The sequence below is a fragment of the Takifugu rubripes genome, chromosome 21 (assembly GCF_901000725.2).
Source record: "Takifugu rubripes chromosome 21, fTakRub1.2, whole genome shotgun sequence".
Taxonomy (NCBI): Eukaryota; Metazoa; Chordata; class Actinopteri; order Tetraodontiformes; family Tetraodontidae; genus Takifugu; species Takifugu rubripes.
In genome coordinates, this window is record NC_042305.1 from 17,250,502 (window position 1) to 17,268,371 (window position 17,870).

At 45.9% G+C, this 17,870-nt stretch overlaps 1 protein-coding gene across 5 annotated transcripts; it reads right to left on the bottom strand.

Annotated features, from left to right (window-relative positions):
* Positions 1-8: 8 nt before the first annotated feature.
* Positions 9-17,399, bottom strand: cltcl1 (clathrin, heavy chain-like 1). 5 transcript variants are annotated; one of them, XM_029829714.1, is made up of 33 exons: positions 16,957-17,399; positions 12,789-12,996; positions 12,544-12,546; positions 11,395-11,663; positions 11,128-11,289; positions 10,722-10,835; positions 10,453-10,626; positions 10,172-10,369; positions 9,873-10,073; positions 9,589-9,741; positions 9,319-9,441; positions 8,808-8,945; positions 8,556-8,720; positions 8,267-8,447; positions 7,983-8,146; positions 7,765-7,890; positions 7,516-7,658; positions 6,978-7,212; positions 6,774-6,896; positions 6,524-6,669; positions 6,254-6,437; positions 5,965-6,157; positions 5,733-5,890; positions 5,491-5,655; positions 5,045-5,320; positions 4,697-4,846; positions 4,477-4,608; positions 4,287-4,397; positions 3,831-4,001; positions 3,457-3,678; positions 3,213-3,239; positions 1,637-1,712; positions 9-1,410 (listed from the first exon to the last, which is right to left on the bottom strand). In XM_029829714.1, the coding sequence occupies exons 1-33, from the start codon at positions 16,996-16,998 to the stop codon at positions 1,265-1,267; spliced, it is 5,079 nt and encodes a 1,692-aa protein (XP_029685574.1). In that variant the 5' UTR covers positions 16,999-17,399; the 3' UTR covers positions 9-1,264. The 5 variants fall into 5 exon arrangements, with proteins under 5 accessions (XP_029685574.1, XP_029685575.1, XP_029685576.1 ...); XM_029829717.1 differs by lacking the exon at positions 9-1,410 and adding an exon at positions 3,355-3,372 and having other exon boundaries at positions 1,673-1,712; XM_029829715.1 differs by lacking the exon at positions 12,544-12,546.
* Positions 17,400-17,870: the final 471 nt, after the last annotated feature.

Genomic DNA, 17,870 nt, shown 5'->3' on the forward strand with positions numbered 1-17,870 from the left:
GAATCAAGTGTCGGCTGTGAGCACACAGTTGCAGCTAAAGATCCCCCTCAATTTTATTAACTTGTTTTTTCATTTTTTTGTTACAAAAATCAATGTTTTTTTTTAAAGACTACAACACACTATAGACAATACATAACAATAATCCACATTTGATTAGTTTGGTAATTTCATATCTGATACTTTTAAGTACAATAAGGATTTTTCTTCTGTTTTTTTTTCCACCCTCTGGATTCTGGTTGAACTTCATCACTGTGTTGTTAGTTTGGTGAGAACATTTCATTGAACACACTGGTTATGTATGTATACTTGAGTGTAACATGAAAATTGTGCTCCTGTTTGCAGCTCTATAGTTTTGCAAGGCATGCAGACTACAGCATATAGCATTTTCTTAATTCAGCCACCTCTGAGTCTTTTCTTTTAATCCTGAAACTCCAGATGTCCATGTCAAGAGTCCCAAAGTCGCCCTTCTGATCAAACCGGGTGCAACTGTAAGGGAGTTTTCACTGAGTGTCTTGTGGTTTCGCAATGCATCTCTTCAAGGCTTCAGAGGCTACAATCGCATGTACACACACGCGCACACACAGCAGATACAGTATCAAGACAAGTGTTATCAGTCCACATACAGCAAACACTTTGTACCTGTTGTGAGAGGACACTATTGCACAGAAACTGTCCTAATCGGAGCAGGAGACAGTCGTGAAATGAAAACAAGAAATGAGCCCGTTTTTTTTTTTACACCTCCACAAAGTACGTAAGGCTGTAGCAGTGCTTTACGGCGGAGGGGGGAGCCCCACACACACACACACACACACACACACACACACACACACACACAGATACACACGCGCGTGTGCGCCCCTCTGATTTTCGGTAATAAGTCTCTTGTCTATTCAACAAAGGCTCTATGTCTATTCAAGTCTACGTTGAACAGCAACAGTGGTTCCGTGTCGCTAAGGTAGTTCTCTAAGAGCTGACTTCATGCTGTTACGATCAATGATGACAAGTCGAAAAGGGTGCGGGGATGTCCACCAGCCTCGATACCATCCTGAGCGCGCACGTGGAGAAAGTAGAGGCGGCGGGTTTCTATTGCAGTTTCAGTGCTGAGCGGAGTCTCGCCAGGTGATGGAGGGCCTGGGTGTGTTTCAGGTACAGTCGTTGGCCAGTTGAGAGCCAGAGCAGCAACAGTTCGGTGTGAGTTTGAGTGTGTGAGTGTGCGTGTCAAGGAGAAATGGTGGAAATGGGTAGAAGAGGAACTGTCAGGCCTTTACATGTTGAAGCCGTATGCTGGGGGTTGAGGGGGGTAGCCAGCAGCGGGGGCGGCAGGGTAACCTGCGGGGGGGTAGGCATAGCTCGGGTAGCCCGTCTGGGGGGTCACTGGAGCAGGTGAGGCGGTCAACATCAGCTGCTGGCCTGAAACACATATGCAGTCACTGTTGGGCTGTTTGCTACCGAGACATGTATTCTGTAGATAGCAAAAGACGAGCGAGAGCACCCCCTGGTGGTGAATTGAAGAAACTACGGATAAACAGTATTTTAAAATTGATTTTTTTTTTTTTTAAATGCTAAATAACATAACATAATGGACAGCTGAAGCGCTATTCCAAGTTTCACTTGACTGCTGTACAGCTCAACCTACCAAACACCATCGGCTGAGGTTCTGTCACCTCCTCCTCCGTTTTTCTCTGGCTCTCTGCCTCCTCCAGTTTGTCCACCTGAGGGCAACAGAGATAAGAACACAGATGAGGCAGGGTTGCATACATAAATCAAATGTTTTACACTGTTGTCTTGACACTTAAAACCACATACTGACTTTACAGAAGCTGGAAAACAGCGTAAACTGCTCTATCTCTTAGTTTTGCTGGACACCTACCACAGTTTGTAGATTTGACTACAAATTAATAAACCAAACCTTTGAGCTTTATTTGTAGAATGCAGCATTGTTATTTCATATGAAACAAGTATTCATGGAAGGGTAGCACAAAGGATTTATCAAAACAGTTTCCTTAAGACAACTAAGTGACAGAATAGCTAATGTTACCTTAGACAAGATGCCATGCTGGTTGTTGGAAAACTTCCAGTTAAGTTTCAAGTAAAATGGTTACGTGGACAATTCAAGGGTCCCATCACCCACATGACAGAACACAGAACAGTACGCTCAGGCCTCGGTGGTATCGTTTCCTGCAGGCAGTGTCTGCTGACTGTTTAGTTTTACTATCAGCAACTACGTGAGCGTTAAAATGCGCCTTTAATCTGGACAGATGTCACTGATGAAAAACAGACAATAGTCACACAGTGAAACCTGCTGATGTCAAGAGCTGATTCCACCGAGGGCGAATTTACTGTTTCTTTACTGAGGTTAAAGAAATATTATTAAGGTAAAGAATAATCTACACATGCCTATATTATGGTTCTACAGTTCCACACATTCACGCCAAAATAATTGTCACGTGCAGCCAGTTCAAGGCTGTGAGCAGGAGCTCCAGCACAATCACTGTGTTTCTGATCTACGCCGGCTGTATGGAGCTCAGAGTTTATGCTCATCTCGGCTGTTCGGCAAATTGGTCACCTGGTCAACTGTCCTGGATTTGAACTATTCCACAAAATGTGAATAAAAATGAATTCAGATGTGAACGGATCGTCCTCGCTTTCATATCGGAGCAGGGCATCGGTCTAATGTCTATGAAATGTTGTGTGATGTTTAAACCTGGAGTTAGAGACATGATCCAGCGCGTCTCCTCTCCCCATTAAAATTCTTGTGTTTGCGAATGCAGACGGATGCATTTTGAATTTCATGTAATAAATAAATCTGCTGCACCTTAAAAACGACACGAGACACGGCCCTGAGGGAGTGGCGTTAGCAAGCGAGAGGATTCTGTTAGACCCAGAGAGGATAACTCCGGTCCTGAAGAACTAGCTAGTGCACAGGCTTAAGCTCCAGCCACCCAGAAAACAATTAAAGTCATCGGGAATTACACAGCGATGGCCCGAACTATAAGATCTCAGTATTCCAATATTAGGAAATCCCCATTTAATTCCAATGAGGCACGTGTTGGTGCTGACGTGAACAAAAGCCTGAGCGTACTACGGCAGTTCTTGAAGGCCAGAACTCAGAGGCCCGCTGGTTCTACAGCCCATGCTAGGCTCCTACATCAGAGATAAGTAACAAGAACAGACAGGACACATAAAAGGAATAAGAAAAGAGGGCCAGAGACCGTCACCTTTGCTGCAAACGCATCGACCTGGAAAAGAACCCAGAGAGATGACCCCCAGTGACCTCACAAGTCTACAGGGCAACATTTTCAGGGAATTGCCAGGCACTTTATTGTATGACTACAGAAAGTTTTCTTCTTTTACCTTTTCATGTCAGCGTGTCTGTGTGAATCAAATCAGCCAGAAAAATCGTAAAATACAGTTGCAGGGTACAGCATCTGCTTTGCTTTCTGCTGGCGTACTGACCTTTGTGAGGTACTCCCTCATGACCTGGATGAAGTACGGCATGGCGAAGTCCATGATATTGTGCCTCCAGGCCAGCTCCAGCACTACGTCGGGATGCAGCAGGTCATAGGATGCAAAGAGGCAAGCAGCAAAGCACTCTTTCCTGCCTTCCTCCAGGAACCACTGAAGCAGATTTTCTGCCAGCTCAGCATCCTTCGACTCTGCAGCGTACAGCATGGCATCCTGGGAAAGACAGAAACTCATACATGAATTATCCCCCATCCGGAGAAACAGTCTTTTATTACAAGTGAAGTCTCCACAGTATGTTAGATACAAGCCAACTCCATCCTCGGGAACAGTGAAAGAGTTTGTTGTCCGCGTCCCAAATATTTTACCTTGTAGAGTTTGTCCTTCTTGCAGAGCTCAACACTCTGTCTCCAGCGGTTGTTACCCTTATAAAGATAAGCAGCAATGCGTCTGAACTCGATCAGGTCGTGCTTCTCTAATCTCTGCGCCAGGCCAATGGTATCAAAGTTGTCGTAGGCATCGATGGACGCTCTCAGACCCTGTGGAATAACACGTTCACATGAAGACACGTTCCGATTCCAAACCCGGTGACACGAATCACTGCAGAACATTGTGAACATCATATACATCTTCTCATCACCGTCTTTGATGTTGGTAGCTATTTGACATTGTTCTAAATTACATACAGTGATTAGATTCTAAGCTCCACCTGAATTCATTGTGTTCTTCCTCATCGGAGGTCAACACACAACATTGGGAAAGACCCAACATTTAAAGTTATCCAATAATATTTGCCAACGCGCATGAAAAAGTGTCGCACCCACCTGATAGTCTTCCTCCTCTGTCAACAGGTTGTTGAGTGCCTCGTTGACAGACTTGTTGTTGTGGTTCTGGACTGATCTCAGGTAAGGCTTAACCAGCTTCAGCTGGTTCATCTGGAGACACACAGGCAAACACTCGATGTCCACGTTTGGCAGCGCACGTTACAGACGAAGGAGGATTCGCACTGGTTACCTTTGAGAAAAACGAGACCGCTCGGCTGTGATCAAGCCGTGGAGACAAGATGGTCAGCAGGTCGTTGAGTAGGAGCGGTTTATAGTCCAGATAGAAGGAGAGGGATTTATAGTACAGTTCCACATTGGCCACCTAAAAAAAAAAAATACATAGAATTAGAACATAAAGGTGAAGAAGCCTGAAAAGGAACCAAAAGATCCAAAAGCTCCTTTTTGATTACTTTTGGGATAATGTCTTTGAACAGCCCTTCTTTCCAAGCTTCAGTCGGATGAGACATCATCGTGAGGACTGCGTTGTCGTACTCCTCGTATTTATCGTAAAGGAAAACCAGCTCTGCCCAGAGGTGAGACTGCTCTGCTGCACGGAGGACCTGTCACATCACAGGGCATCAAAAGACTGTTGTTCACGAGTGCACCCCACAAAAACAGCATTTGTAAAATCTGGGAATGTCCGACACAACATAAACATGGAGAACGGGGGCTAATTAATGTTAGCGTCATCTTTTGAGATGATGGAGAATTATCCCTAATATATATTATTTTTAAAAAAGGGTCTCCTGGCACACAACCTTTGGAATATTGACTCTGGACCAGAAGAGCTCCAAGTGTTCCCTCATCTTCTGAGGTTTGAACTTGGAGTAGAGGATGGCGAGCTCTGTGAACATGCCCATGTGAGCCCGCTCCAAACCCAGCGCCGCCTCCAGCAGCGCAATGAGTTCCTCGAAGTATCCGCGGTCCTGATAGTAGCTGATCAGGTCTTCCAGCTCGTCAGCGTGGATGACGATGTGGAGGCCGCAGATTTGCGCCAGACGGAACTCCTCCCCATCCACGCACGCAAAGCAGACCTTGTGATCAGAGACGGTTTTAAGTTAGCGCGCAACTTTCATTCGGAGACACAGTTTCAGCATTTCTTAACATCCCTAAGTCAGTAGTGAATATCATTATATCATATAGAGATCAGTAGATGTTTCACAGCATCAGATTTAGCTGTTGGATAATCTGAATAACCTCCTACCTCCTTCCATGTCCGTGTGCTGTTGGCTTTCCTGGCACTGTCCACGGCCGCCTGGTACTCCCCGAGATGTACGAGTGTCGAGGCGAGACGAGCAAAGTTGGAAACGTTGTTATACAAGAGCTTCGCTGCCTCGTACATGCCTTCCTCGTAGCATCTATCGCCCACCTGAAAAAGCGGGGAAGCACAAAGATCAGATACAATAACACAAAATCCCGTTCATGTATTCCTTAGATGAGTCCTACCTGCTGGATGTGAGCATTGTTGGGTCCACTGACGAACTCCTCCAGTTCGGCCAGACGGTTTGTTTTAGCCAAGGCGAAGATGAGCTCCGTCTCCACGTAGGACTCTCTGGCTTTCTTTCGAGCCATCTGGAGGAATTTCACCAGATCTTCCCAATTATCTGCAAACCACAAAAGACAGAAGATCAACCTGCACCGGGAGACTGCTGGAGTGAGGGAGGAATCCGAAGCTTACTGTTCTTGCTGGCTGCATTGACCACCTCCATGTACGCAGAAGGGTCGACAGCTTTGATGTACGAGTCGATGGCCTCCTTGACGAGGCCTCGGTGCAGCTGAGCTCTGCCCAACTGGCTCCACACCGCAGGTTCGTTACAGCGCTCTGCAAACTCGTAGGCTCGGTCCAGGTTCCCTATGTGCTCTATCAATACCTACAGATGTAATGATGCACACAGGTGGGAATTTGTATTTAGGACGCTGATATTAATGTTTTTATCTGTCAAAACTAAATCACACACTTAGGATACCTGTATTGCAGAGGTGTTGACATCAAACTTCTTGAAAATGGCAAACGCTTCTTCAAATAGCTCATTGCTGATGGCGATATTAGCAATGTCCGGAGCGTCGTAGTTGTCTAGTCTGTTAATGTACTCCATCACCCGAGTACGGTCGGCCTTGATGGCAGTCAGAATGAGCAGGTTCTGGAGGTTTCTGGAAAAAACAGCCACACCAGAGGGTCTCACGTAAATAGAATCTTGGGGTTTGTAACTTAAGAGTCCTACTAATTCCTGCTCTACCTGTGCTCGCTAAAGACAGAGTTGTCGAGTACGATCTTTTCCAGCAGTTCAATCAGCTCATTGGGAAGGTCTGCAGTCATGAAGGCCTTGACGGTTACTGAAACCTCCTCTGGGTCCTGGGTCTCTGACAGGGCTGTCTGCACCACCTAGAGTGAGGTTAAAAAAAAAAAGTTTGGTTTGGCAATATTCTAAAAGAGTCTTTATTAATTAAAAATTCAAAAACAAAGTGAAGCATTTAAGAAAAAGTAACCTGATCGATAAGTTGTCGTCTGAATGGGTTGTTTTCTTCAAGCACATTTGCCCAAAGCTCTGGGTCTTTCCGATGGACCAGATATCTAGCCTCACTCTTGAATAAGGAGTTTTCATTGCACACCTAAGAAACACAAAAAGGAAAATTCATATATTTTTTTAATCAGAAAAATGGCTTAAAGCTATACTGTTGCAATTAGCTCACCTTTATAAGGTCCAGGTCACATTGTCCTCTCTCATAAGCTACACAGGCCAGGTGAGGGTCTCTCTTCTCACAGTATTTTCCAACAACAGCGCTGTCGTAGAATGGGTTCTCTTTCAGGAAACGCTCGGGCGTATTGTTGCTATCAATATAGATCTTGGCCAGCGCATTGTGAGTGGCCGGTTCCTCGCACCCTTCATGGATGCGAGACTCAAGCCATGGTAACAACAGCTTTAACCTGAGAGGATAATGGAAAGACTGAAAAGTGACCTTCATAAAAAATCACATGCAAAATTATTTGTTTTTCCTACACACCTTAGGTGTGTAAATTGTAATATGGTAACACCTCCGCTAGGTGGCAGTGATGTAAGTAAAGCTTTTCCACGATATATTTCTGTTCACATTTCTGACTTGGCCACATTAATGTTTGTGCCAGGGTGATCTTCCCAATCACATTTTTTTCCCCCAACATTTTAATTCAATTGTCTGAGAGTCTGTTAATAATCTAATAAAACAAGGTATTAAACCACTAATCAAATACCTGTTCCTCTTTTCTACTTCCTCTACTAGCTCATCAGTGGAAAACTGCCCTCTGACCACAATGATCAGGTTCTTGATCACATCCTCAGCACAGTCGACATCCAACAGTCCACCTATAACCACCGGTAAACGACTGGGATTCACCTGAACAGGACAGCAACATATTCTTAAATGAAGATGTCACCGTGGAGCAAAAATAAGGTGGATAGTGATGGTATCTACTTATTAAGCCTAATTCAGAGACTGTTACCTTTTGCACGTAGATTTCAATGTATTTCTGGAGATTGTTGCGGTAGAGATAGAGCACCAAGTCGTGAACAAAGTCAAAGCGATCACACACGATGATCAGAGGGAGCTGATCTGTAAGCTTGGCCTCCTACAAAAGGGAAAATTAGAATCAAATGCATTAAATGTGTCATGTTGTGGAAAACGTCCAGTGAGACGCATCATAACTGCAAGTCTTTTTACCTTGAGGAAGTTTTTGACTCTCTCTGGGTCGTAGCAGTTGCTCTCTCGACAGATTCTCTCCACTTCCTTGATCTGACCTGTTTTGCAGGCAGCCTGGATGTACTTAAAGTGAACATCAGGCTCCTGACTGAAATTCACAATCGATCCAAGGAAGTAAAACAAACCTTTGATCAAGACATCAGAGGAGAACAGCAAAAAAGGTTAGCCCAATCTCCCATGAATAAGAATTTCTTTGGCTTTAATCCAAATCTGCACACTGAAGCCTGAGCAGGCGTGACACCTACCCTCATAACTCTTGAAGGATTCAAAGAGTTCCACTAAAGACTGAGTCCCCAGCTGCTCGTGATACTTCGATGCTACCTGGACGCAGAGCTGCAGGTTCTGCCTGATGTTAGCTGACAACATGGCTCTCAGACATTCCAAAGAGTCTTCAACTGACAACGAGCCAAAAAAGTTCACCAGCCACTAAAAGAAGAACCGAAGCAAAGAAGAAATAACACAGAGGATGAGGAGGGTAAAGAGACGGGAGGGAGGACAACGGTCCCAGGCGGGAGAGAACACCCGCAGGCGTACCTCAGGGTTGAGCAGATGCGTGTGCACCACTGCCCGTTTGATGTCGTACAGATCTGTGTAGTGTTCAAGAGCTCTTTGCAGGAGACCTGCCTTCTCGCACAGCTGGGCCACATGGGCCCGGTCATAATGGGTGAACATCTGGTTCCCAAGGATGGCATCCGCGACCTTAAAAAAGTATTCACACACAAGTGGGGGCACAAGTCTCGTTTTAAATGATTCCACCTGAATACTCCGAATACTGCGAGTGTTTACCTGGGGGGCATGTATGAGGTTCATCTCAAGCAGGCGAGTCTGTAAGTGTCCTTCGGCGGGACGGTTGTTCTTCAGAGCGTCCAACAGGAAGGACGTGCACTGCTGGATCAGATTTCCCTCCATGAAGACGTCAACAATCTAGCAAAGAGGGCAAGACAAAAAAGAAATGAAAAAGTAGTTTTGATTCCCACCATTATAGGAGACAAATACAAAGTCAGACAGGAACAATTAGGAATCAAAGCCACGGCAGCATGTTGCATGACTGTAATCGTTTAAATCCAGAAGTTCTCTGCTTGTGATTAGAACTGAGAAGAGTGATGATGTGGCTTTAAAAGGGGGGGGGGGAAGTCACTGACTTAGTAAATTCTTTGCATTGCTGGCACATCTGGAACAACACAGATGGAGGCTCCCACACTGGGCACTTTGTGCTCAAGTGAGTGTGTGAGGGTAAACTCGCAGCTCTTAAAAGGGGAACATGTGGACCTGTTGAGTGAGCCCATTTGTGCATTACCTGGTTTATGTTGGCCAGCGGCTCCTCGTCCTGGACAAGCATCTGGGCGAACTGCAGGCCCTGGTCTGGATTTACACGCATCACGTTTCTCAGGAGGAAAACCCAGTCAGGGGTGTAGCCCACCTACAAACGTCAAATTGGAGAAAAATGCAGTTGACTAGTCGAAGTTTTACTTCCCTAAATCCTAATGAAGAATCGACCATAAAGGCTGACCAAGCATTGTTTTGCAAAGTAATAAACTTCACAGCAGTTTTTATTTTAAGTTCTAACCTTTTTGGCATAAAGCACAATCTTCTGGAACTGGCCAGTTTCAGCAAAACACTGGATGACCTTGTTGGGGACGTTAGCTCTGAGGTACACGCTAAGAGCTAAAGTGGGATCCGATGCCTTCACCAGGTCTCCCAGCTCTTCTGAGCACTCCAACTACACACAAACAAACACAGGTCTTACTCAGGAATTGTGATGGTGGAGCCGGTGGGAAAGTTCAGTGTCTTGATGTCCAGCATCATGCTGATTAGAAGCACTGCTGCAGTGTCCTGATCCAGCAGGCCTACCTTGTCCTCCTTCAGCCATTTCTCCAGCAGTTGCTTGCGGCCCTGCTGCAGGACAGGCCGGCACAGCTCCAAAGACTCAAACTTGTTGAGCTGACCCTGGTCCAGCAGAATACCAAAGTACTGCAACAATGGGGAGGCCTGACCTGGCTGAGCTGGGACGCTCTGGAACTTACGAATGGTCTCTGCAGTGCGGAGAATTCCCTGAGAGGGGGAAAAGATGGCAAGAAGAATTCCTTCAGATATCTTCAGACTACAGAACGGTCATGGTAACTTGGTGGTAAAAAAAAACAAAAACATACCTTAGGTGCCGAGGCAGCAACCTTTGCAGCCTCTGAATAATTTCCCTGGGAGAACAGTGTGTTGAACTTCCTCGCAAAAATCTCCTCCGCCCCAGCGAGATTGGACCTTAAAGCTATCCTCAACGCCAGGTCTGGGTTCTGTAAAACGTTGGTGGCGTAGTTGACGATGTTTTCCTCTTCAACGCAGACTGAGAGGACCTGGAGCAAAAATAAACAAGAGAAATCTTGTTTTAATATGCAACCTAAAAATGGCCGCTGAGCCATAACTGGTAGCTCCTCACCTGACCCTTCTTGTTCACCCCAATGATTCCTGAGGTGGCTTCATGTGGAGCCGTGACAAAAATGGTCTCCGCGCTAATTCGATTCATGTAGATGCAAACTCCAGACTCCAGGTCGTACAAGTGAATGTAACCATACTTTGTGATCAAATATATGACTCCATGTTTACTTCCGATCTGTAAAAAAAAATCAACCAGAGAGAGAAAACGTTAACACAAAGAAGTGACTATTAGTTTAATAATAGCAACAATGCCAACAGCTGTTTCCTCACCTGCATGGCTACGGGAAAGTCTGTCTGCGCCTCTGGAGGGAAAAACACATCAACGGCTTTCTTAGCAAAGGGCTGGTTCCCTGCAGCTGGCTGACCGACTTCAATGATGTGCAACTGTATGAAGAGCGTCAGCATATAAGGGATGAATTATGCTTCTGCGTAACACCAACAATACACTACACTAACCCAAAAGACTCTCTACAGACAACAGCCACCAAGGAAAGCAACTCGTTTATGATGTAATTCCACTTAGGTCTTTTCTTTTTTTAGGTCAACAATTACTAATTACCTACAGTTAACAGTCTATAGTTTGTTCAGTTTTGCTCCTGATACAGGATATATGAACGGGAAATAATGCTGGGACTAGTTTCTTTGCGAGGACATGACTTAGACGTAGCACCATCACCTTTCCCCCAGCTTGCGAGCGCACGGCGAAGCAAAAGAGGGTGGAAGGTTTGGTGTTCCCCTCCACTTTGAAGTCTCCAAAGGCAGCAGCGTGTCCCTCGATGGGCTGGGACACTTTCCTGTCGACTGAATACAGCTGCATGGCTCCAACCACGCGGTTTTGCTGTGGGGCACAAAGTTTGGAAAACGGATTTGCTTTCTGTTTCCGTGGTGCCAGAATGAGCAGTCCTTTAATACGGTGCATTTGTGCACGGACATGTTTTCATACCTGCGCGGAGATCCCGATCAAAAGCAGCCACTTCTGTTGCTGATCAGTTCTGTAGTTGATGATCTGACAGCCTGCCAGACTGGCGTGCCGGTCGAAAACCTTAGCGGGCTGAGAGTCTCCCTCCATGCTCCAGTGATAGACGGCTGAATCAGTCACCAGGGCGACGGTGTTCACCGATATCCACTTCCAGAACATCACATCTTCTGTCATGGTGTGAGCCTTTAGTTTACTTTTCATCTCAATGTTAAAGATCTGCAGGGTCTTGGCAGCTAAGTGGAGGCATGAAAAGAAGTGAGAGAAGCAAAGAGAAATACAGATCACAGCCAGGAAATGTAAAACAGTATTATAGTATTCATGTGAGAGGAAAAGCAAAGTACTTTGTCCTTCAATTTACACTGATTATTCCTCATAAAAAGATAATAAATTGCTGGATGCAGTAAAAGAAACAATGGAGATTAAAACCAGATGCTTAAAAAAATACTGTATATCTCTATAAGCAAGTTTTTGAATGCAAATGAGGCTCAAATGAATGTGGAATGTTGAATGAATGTAAAAACACAAGTGTGCTGTATTTTTAACAGCAAACATAACATCCCACTCACCTCCACTATAATGAGGAACCTTGGGAAATCTCAAATATAACAGATGCAAATAACATGAAGAATGTGCCGAGCTAAGTGCACAGGAAGCACTGATGAATGCTACATTCTTTGAGGAGATGTGAACTGCCAAGAATGTCTGCTTTTTTAAAAAGAAAGCTGGAAAACGATTCCTAAAACCGGTCACTTGGATCTAAAGTGATATTTCACAGCTGTAGAAGAGAAGAATTAAAGGTGTGGCTGCACACACTTAGTGTCTCCGTCATTTTTTAGAGTAATATCTGATGAAGCAAACCACACACACACTCTACCAGCACACAAGTCATGCCGACACATGTATAGTTCTCATAAAAGTACGATGGCTTCCAGTTTGTTGGCGCATGGCTGGAGAAGTGCCGCTAACAGATTTGTAGCTGGAATTTCAATTGATTGATGACTGGCCAAAATCGTTGGACATACTTGAGATGCAGGAAGCTTTTATGAGAGAGACATGGCTGCTATGTCACCACAACAGAGGGCCAGATGGGCAGACAGACACAAGGAAACTCACCGTCTGAGAAATGATGAAGCAAGGGAGAAAAAGCAAAGTGTCAATCAGGTGAGTATAAGGAGAGAAAGCCGAACCAGAGTGGAACGGCGTCGTGTTAAGGGGGAGAGAGAAGCATTAAAAGAGAACCGTCGTGATCAGCACTTGCTCTTTGTGGGCTGAGTAGAAGCCATTTAGTAGATTCAGCTACACACCCGGTGTAGCCACACAGCACTGACATCGTGGCTCTGAACCAAACGTGCTGTTACCTTTCAGTGCGATGACTTTGCTGGCAGGGTTCATGATGGCGCTGTCGGCAGAGATGGGCCTCCTGATGGGGTTGGTGGGGTCGGACATGTCCACAATCACCACCTGGTTCTGGTCCCCCACCTTTTCTCTGATGCAGATAAACTTGTCCGACTCCATGGTGAGATAGCTGAACCCGATGTTGGCGGGGTTCACGCCCATGTTCTGCAACTGAAAAGGGTCCAGCATTAAACCAGATGTGATCAGATGTCATCTGGATTAGTTACTGTTAAATATGCAAGGAATGACATGTAATCCTCCCATGTAATTCTTCATCTCGTGATGTCAATTCATGATTTGGTTTCATTTGAACTATTTATGAAACAGCATTTTTTTTTTTTTAAATCATGAATTACAGCTGCAGCGATACAGCAAGCATCCACCCAGATTTGAAGCCCAGGCTACAAAAACCTCCCTACATGTTTGAAATTCCTCTTTTAAATATTTTCTAGCTGCGTATATCCCAGCTACAGATATGAAAAAACATATAGCAGTAAAGTTAGCAACATCTGATCAGGAATATTCCAACTTTTTGAAGCATCCACGTTGCCTCGACAGGGTAAGATATAAAACACAACCTTGCAGTGAGAGAAAATAAGTGGCAGGTAGATGAAGCTGTGTTTTAATTTAAATAGCAGCAGGTCTGCCCTAATTTTCCCAGAATCTCTGTAAAGGTTGTTTTCCCAGACAGGAGGTCTGGCAGATCATGGAGCCAGGGGACGAGCGTGGGTAAACCTCAGGCAACAGTTAACATTAACAGACTCCTATTTTATACCCCTGTAACAGCATTTAATCTCCTGAATTTACTGTAGCTTTTTAATCATCTAAACCACAATGCTGCATTTAATTCTCCCTCTCAGCAGCCAGCTGTGAAGAAGTTTAAGTATCACTGGATTATAGCCTTAAAAAAAATCTATTACTGCTTAATAAATAAAATCAGGGCCACCGACAGTACAAACTTCGATTCATTATTCAGTTAAATCTAGTTTGTGATCATGACAAAAACTACAAAACAAGAAATTTAAGGATACACACACACACACACACACACACACACAGATGACTGAACCCATTTAATTATGCAGTCTGAGACCAGCAGGCATCCACAGACAGAGAACAAATCATAACCGAGGAGTTATCGGGATCCAAAGCATCAAAACAGGAAGGAATCTTCAGTGAGAGATTGACTGAGGGCGTCCAGTGAATCTATTGTGCATGTACATCGAGCTGCGCCTCGCTGCCAACTCGCTGCAGCGCGTGTGCCAGATAAAGACAGCATTAAAGCCAGAGAGAAGACCTGAGGGAGGACTGGAGCCATCTGCTGCACTTCCGCAAGACTGCCAAATCTATCAGTGTAAGGAGAGGGTTGGGAGTCCGCAGTCAAGACAGCGGAGGTGCAGACACAGACAGGACATGCTGCAGCATCCTGCTAAAGAAGAGTCCTCCATGAACGGGCCATTGTGGAGGACAGAGGCCGTTCTGATAAATATGACTGTTAGATGGGAATAGAGGAGGAGGAGGGATGATTGTCGGTCTGTACTGAGCAGTTCCAGTAAATCCAGGCCTGTTTGGCTTCAGTAAAAGGTTGTGCAACCGACGTCTCCCACCACTTTATCGCAGATAAAGACCGTAAATAACCGAGTAAAATCAGACAGACACCTCCAGTGAGTTACCGCCGCGTGCACGGTTTGCTCGCCATCGTCTCGGCACCTACGGGAAGGGCGGACACGGGAAGCCGCATCTTGGTGACAAAGGCGGCGCAACTTCTCTGATGATACAGAGCTGACGGTATTTGGTGAGTCACAGACGGGGCGGTTGTTCTGCTCAAGCATGTTCCAGCAACAGCTGAAGGATACCTCGGAAATGCAGGGGAAGAAAAGGCAGCGAAAGGCCCGGAGCGCGTGGCCTGTAGTCGATACTCCTAGATGATGACGTAACAAGGTGAAATTGGTAAGGGGGGGGAGGGAAATAATTCAATCATTTCATCTTATCTAAAAAATAAAGTCCCAGTTGTACCACACAATGGTGCAGAATGTATGCGAATATATTGTTATTGCATTTCCATGAGCGAACGCAGATGCGGCCTGTTAGCGTTCTGCCGCCCCCCCCCCCATTATTGTGTCCTATCGTAATGACATTTGCAGGACGCAAATAGGGCCTGCTTCCCTCATCAATCTGGCACATCTGCTCGCCTGAAGTGGTGGCATCATTTCATCAGGCCAGATGCAGCAGAGCACCAGGGCGCTGTTCATAGTGTCGAGGCAGGTCGGCCTCTCAAATGGAGTCAGCAGGACAGCGTTTTTGAGCTCTGGGGCTGCAGCACAAGCTGTTCAAACACTCGGTCGCAGAGATACTGTCGCTCCAACATGAGTCAACAACATCTTTTTCCTCCCCTCATCTTCCAAGCATCCTGACTGCAGCTCATATCCCCCATATCCCTCGCGACCCACTCATTCCACGTGAGCACTGATGAATGAGAAACTGACATGACCATACGCGTCCCTGACCTCGTCAGATAAATCAAAACAGAAGCAAACACGCGCATGAGGACAGAGAGTAATGTCAGGAGGGGGACCTTCCCACACGGGTCACCGTTCGTGATGGTGTCATGTAGCCATGGCTACAGGGGTTATGTCTGGAAATGAATAAGCCTGAATTCTATAGCAGCTCTCAGAAAATCCAGAAAATATCCTCCTTATTGGAGAGGAAGAATGAAGATGTCTGGGACAAATGATCTGCTGTTGTCACGCACAATCGCTAGTTTGTAATGGCCCTTCATCATCTGGGTACATTATACTCTTAAATCCTGGCCCAGACTACAAACACTGAGCTGTAAAAACAAGGCCAAGGGGGGAAAAAATGAAATGCTACACAACTTGAGGCCCAAAGTCCTTGGATTGCAAATTCCAGGCATTTTTCACTCTGCTGGAACCACCTTGATTCACAGAGGGGATAGCTGGCGTTTCATGGTAGAGGCGGAACATAAAGCGGTCTGCTGCTTATCACCACCTCCAGCTTTTTTCCTCAGCGCAGAAGAAAGAGGTATGTACAGCGGAGTGACATTTCAACTAATGACCCAGACATCGTCTGGTACTGCACTGGCCTCCATCAAAGCAGCAACAGCGCGCAAGTCTTGTCAGTGAGAGGCGTCTTGCAGCCTGCAAGCTCACAACAGTGTGGTAGATAAAGGATCTTTGGCTGGCAAAAGTGGGGCTTCTGGTCGGAGGAAGGGAGCGGGGAGAGTGGGGGTGGACTACTTTTTTCCTCTGAGTGAAAGGCCGTTTCACTGCCTGATGTTACCATAACAACAAGCTACAGACCCAAAAAAAGGGTGCAGGGGTGTGTCACCAAAGTTTTTTAGGGATGCAGGTCATGGAGGTGCTGTGGGATGATCTGTATCAAAAAAAAAAAAAAACAGAGTGGGAAGGGAGGGGGGGCAAACATGGAAAGAATCCTTCCACAGATGACCACATAACTGGCTGTTTGTTTCCTTTGTAGTCGCAGTGTGTAAAAGGACATTTTGTGCTGCCAACCAAAGACTGCAGGGCCTTTTGAAACTCCCCACACCATAAACAGAGCCTCTGCAGCATAAAAAAACCCAAACAAAATACAGTCTGCAACTAGATTAAGGTACTTTTGGTCCCACCTCTAATGCATTGCAGCTGAACGATGACCAAAGAGGACGTTGGGAGACATGTTTCCAGCACAACAACATTGCAACCACAGAGCTCATGTGCAAGAGTCAGAGAGTCAAAAAAAAATCAGCTGTGTGTGTAGGGGGGGGGGGGGACCGAGTTAAAAACCCGCCGGTGTCAGACGAGCAGGTTGCAAATGACAGCAGCGTTTTCCATCTGAAACAGGCTGGAAAGAAACTGCGGCGTATCCGAACTCTGCTGGTCCGCATTGGGGCTGTGTATGATCTGACTGGTCAATTTCTACAAGTCATCATCTGCCCGGCAGGAGAAAACTAGGCCTGTAGCTATATTGAGCACCACCCTGCAGCCGGATTTCAGATTCCATTTAAATGCGACATGTGCTGTTTGTGCCGGCCCACACAGGCAAGCAGACCGTGGAAAGCGAATAGTCTGGAATGATTTTGGAAGTCTTTATTTCCCCCCGATGGCTGCTTACCTGCAGATGTTCCTGAAATCGTATCGGCAGTATCTGAGCCATTTCTGCGGGGGGGAATTTCTCTGTTTTGAAGAATCCGTCAGGAAGGAGAGGGGAAAGGGAGAGCAGGAGGAATGTATGTGTTGTCCTTTCTGGCCTCAAATTTCCCCCAAAAGTCAAAAATGTGATGGGCAGTACCGGCGTACTCCGGTGTCTTGCGTTGTTATCACACGAATCCGGCGTCTGCTCCCATTCAGAAGCCCCCCAACACAGTCCTGAGTCCAAAACTCCGCGCCTCCGCTAGGAAAACTAGTCCACTGGAACTACTCCACAGGCAAACGCGTAAACCGTTTTCTCTCCGGATCATGCAAAGACACGGGGCCGCCCCAAACTCCTCTGCTGGGTTACGGTAAGACGCCTCCCTCAGAAGAAGCACCGTGGGGGGGGGGAGTTAACTGAGCTGGTAATGGAAGCAGTCGGACGTCTGCTTTGTACCCCTCCGCCGAAGCCCCTTCCCCCTTCCTCTCCACCAACTTCGAAATCAGGGCTCGTGACACGCGCCCCACCTTTGCACGGTTTTTTGCGCGCGCACGCCCATAAATAATTCTTCCAAGTGATGATCAGAAGATTAATAGATTTGACAAATATGAGCGACTACTTTAAAGTCAAACATTCACCCTGTATTAACCGTGTGACGTCTCCACCGTGGTGGTTAAACTTCACATTGATATGTATTATATTCAGTGATATATTCATTTAAAATGCATTAGAATGTTTGGGTGCATTAAAATGTAGTTTTTGTTAGTTGGTTTCCATGATTGCACCAGTGTCAGACACCTGAGGAGAAGCGATGCCCTAATTGCCCCGAATGCATGGGCAGCATCATTCAGTCCAGCTCTTTCTGAACCTTGATTCTGTCATGGAAAGTTCAGTTT

Coding starts and splice junctions, on each gene's coding strand:
- cltcl1 (XM_029829714.1), bottom strand. CDS start 16,998: ATGGCTCAGATACTGCCGATACGATTTCAGGAACATCTGCAG. Junction 7,659..7,764: donor TTGAAATCTACGTGCAAAAG/GTAACAGTCTCT, acceptor TGTCCTGTTCAG/GTGAATCCCAGTCGTTTACC. Junction 4,609..4,696: donor TCAAAGACATTATCCCAAAA/GTAATCAAAAAG, acceptor TTTTTTTTTTAG/GTGGCCAATGTGGAACTGTA.